General features: G+C 37.7%; 1 protein-coding gene across 1 annotated transcript; it reads left to right on the forward strand.

Annotated features, from left to right (window-relative positions):
• Positions 1 to 1,082: 1,082 nt before the first annotated feature.
• On the forward strand, positions 1,083 to 3,056 carry LOC141906332 (serine carboxypeptidase S10 family member 1-like). Its single transcript, XM_074795578.1, has 6 exons — positions 1,083 to 1,148; positions 1,553 to 1,708; positions 1,794 to 1,868; positions 1,952 to 2,065; positions 2,137 to 2,326; positions 2,971 to 3,056. The coding sequence occupies exons 1-6, from the start codon at positions 1,083 to 1,085 to the stop codon at positions 3,054 to 3,056; spliced, it is 687 nt and encodes a 228-aa protein (XP_074651679.1).
• The last annotated feature ends 394 nt before the right edge of the window (positions 3,057 to 3,450 follow it).

The raw sequence follows: 3,450 nt of genomic DNA on the forward strand, positions 1-3,450 counted from the left end.
CCTTAGCGACGGACATTGGAGACATCAGCGACTGGCCAAAACTGGTTGCTAGGGTCAGGGTTAGTCGTCGTGAAAGTGTGGGAACTCTAAAACGGCGTTTATACTCGAGTCTATGCTCTAACCAATTACAGTATTGGACAACACTGTGGTCCCTAAGTTGTGAAATCAATAGAATACCGGATAAATACTAGAGAATATGCTATTAGAACAACCCCTGTCCCATCCCAACTTCTTAGTAACATAAATATACAACACTGTATGATCTTGTTTATAGGTATTTTAGTCGACTGGTTTGAACCAAGCTTCATTAGGATTTTCTTGATGAAAGACAACAAAAACTATTCGAATGTTCACACACTATTTTCCCACACCGTCCATATGGCTGTGGCGATCGAATGAACACTTGATGTAAGATAAGAATGGTTTTAATTACGTTCCGAATGCTGGAGATTGGTCGGAATCAATACCAAAATCCCACTCTTTATCCATCTCCATAGATTAATTCAAAATCAATAAAAATCATTCGAACAATCAGGAACCAGGACTCTTCAAAACGAGGTTATTATCGTCCTTTCAGATTTTGTTCAGCAAATTCCACAAGTGCCCATATGTTTAAACTACCTTACACTGAGTAACATGAATCAAACTCACAGATGTTCTAAAAGAGAAAAATGATCTCGAAGGAAAACGAAATCCGATAATTTTTGCAGCTGCTTCAGCGGCCGAAAGCTCGTTGAAAGATTTTGTCGCAGCAAGAGGTTGGTGCCATGTTACAATCGTTTTAAAGCAAAAAACACTTCATTTTCATTCTTTATTCATGCTACACACGCACATACACACATCGCGGAAATGGAATTGATAATTCTTGTGATTACTATTTCCTGTTTTCATTTGGTGGCTTCGATAACTACACCCAATATTGAAGAAATTAACAAATTGGGTAAGTGTTCTGTATCAATAATTGAATTCAGTCGTTGTCCCATATCCAACCTTTCGACGATTTTGATACGAAACAAACTTATCATTGTTTTTTAATTGAAGACGGAAAGTATGGCTTCATTGAAATATCAAATTCGGCAAATATGTTTTACTGGTTTTACGAATCGGAGAATACAAAACCCGATACACCCCTGATATTGTTTGTACCGGTATGTATATAACGAATGCGCAGTAAATCTGACCAGGCGTCCGTTGATATTTCAACTATGGGTCCATTCTTCAATTTTGTTTTAGGGCGGGCCAGGAATATCTGGTACGATGTTTGACAGTTTCTTACAGACAGGTCCGCAGGATTGGAAATTGAAAAGAAGAAAAAGGAGATGGGTAATACGTCGATATTCATCTAAATCAGGGGCTAGTTGCGCAGTCGTGACTTAAGTCCAAAAGTTGTCTTAAATCTTAAGACTGGTCTTAAGTTGTTAGATTGGCTATAGAACTAAGTTGGTCTTAGACTGGTCTTAAGTCTAAGCCATGACAATGCAACCGGCCCCAGTGGATGTGATTCGAATTGGAGAACTTTGGTGTAAATATGCACTTTCTGATATCTTTGCAGACAAAGGAAGCTCATCTATTGTATATTGATGCACCAGCGAACAGCGGGTTTAGTTATTATAAGAAAGGCAACTATTCTACTAGCAACGCGGATGACATCAGTCAACAGATCTACGAGTTCTTTAAGAGTTTTCTGCAAAAGTATCCTACTTATCAGGTAACGGCGAAGAAAAACTGGGAACATTCAATTTTTACCTTTAAATGTACAGGAATGAGGTAAAACAATTCTGTTTGAATTGTAGGATGTGCCTATTCATATATACGGCCATTCGTTTGGCGGAACTGTGACGCCACGTTTGGCGAAGAAAATTATCGAGGTAAGTAGACGTTTCCTCTTTGTTTAAGTTCACTTATGCATGGAAAATGTGGAAATAACGCCGTTCCGCCATTTGTTTCGCAGGGTTCGACGAATGGACATTTTCCTCCGATTGATCTGAAAGGAGTCGTACTCTCCGCACCGTTGGTATCTGCCGTAGAAGTTATACAAACCTATCCCGATTACCTTTTCGCGATGGTATGTTCGCGAGATCGATTTGAAATCATTTTTCATGACGATTTCATCATTATTCCTATTCGTATTTTTAGAATATGGTAACTAGTAAATTGTTCAGAAAGATTACCGACAGGGCTGCTGTATACGTTCGCGCCACTGAAGCAACACCGCGGAACAATACCGAAATCGTTCAATCGTTCTATGATATGATTTCCCTATATTCTGGAAATATCAATGCGAATGATCTCTTGGACTGTGGAACGTATCCTGGATATTCGAGGGGTGAGAAACATCTTTCTTTAAATCTTGAAATTGGATGATTTGGCGTCTCGGATACTGAACCGACCAGAACACCTGCCACTACAGTAACACCTCTGCCGGGGGAGCGAAACTAGAGGTTTGATTTTGAAATCGGAAATCGGAGTAACTTTGAGTTCGAAGATGGTCGGTCGAATTTAAAGACTCTTATTTCTAACTCAAAGTACATAAATATCAATTTCGGTTCGTGTAAGTACAATCGTCCATCAAGTTTGAACCAGCGTGACGACTGATGATTGGGGTTAAGTTGCATGATTTGATACATCAGAATCTGGAAAGGTTTAAAATCATATTTCCGATTTTTTGACATTTTCCACGTGTAAATAATCCGAAAATGTAGTAGTAGTTTTTTTAGTCGATGTTTATACTTAAGTCTCCCTTTAGCCATTTTTTCTACAAAATTTTCACGTCTTTTTCAATGTATATATCATTTAATACGAATTCTTCTCAATATTATCCCCAGGGTTAGAAGTACAAAATCTATTGAGGAGTCTGAAATTCAACGAAGTAATTGGACATCCAGATAATGAATCTTCTGGTGAGTGTGATGATATTAGTCGGTAGAAATCTGTTATAGTTGTATTATATAATAAAGCATTGATTTTCAGTGTATTCCGATATTGTTCGAGATAATCATTTAGGCAACGCTTTATCGACGAATGCAACAAGTCACGGTAAATATGAGAACTATTGAAAGTCTGAGACCGGTCGCGTCAGCATTTTCAAAAATCTGCAAGTTTGAAATTCATGATAAAAAAAAACCGGACTTTCATTTCAACGCTTTTACTTCAGTTTCATATCTACTTTCGTCAACGAATGTGAAAGTGTCCGTGATGACCGCTCAAATGGATTTATTAGGTAATTCTTTAGGTAAGTACTTGGGCACGATGAACTGTTGCTAAACAATTATCAAATAAAAACACATCAAAACACAACAAAAAAAAACCGATTATGTATTGTAATTATATATTAATAAGGTACGTACAAATGGATAGACAATCTTGACTGGTCCGATTTGTCTAAGTTCATGGCAGCTGATATGAAAATTATTGGACCTCATGCAAACCCAATGGCAACCAAGAAATCGT

This window comes from Tubulanus polymorphus, chromosome 5 (genome assembly GCF_964204645.1).
Source record: "Tubulanus polymorphus chromosome 5, tnTubPoly1.2, whole genome shotgun sequence".
NCBI lineage: Eukaryota > Metazoa > Nemertea > Palaeonemertea > Tubulaniformes > Tubulanidae > Tubulanus > Tubulanus polymorphus.

Coding starts and splice junctions, on each gene's coding strand:
- LOC141906332 (XM_074795578.1), top strand. CDS start 1,083: ATGTTTTACTGGTTTTACGAATCGGAGAATACAAAACCCGATACACCC. Junction 1,149..1,552: donor CCCTGATATTGTTTGTACCG/GTATGTATATAA, acceptor ATATCTTTGCAG/ACAAAGGAAGCTCATCTATT. Junction 2,066..2,136: donor CCGATTACCTTTTCGCGATG/GTATGTTCGCGA, acceptor TCGTATTTTTAG/AATATGGTAACTAGTAAATT.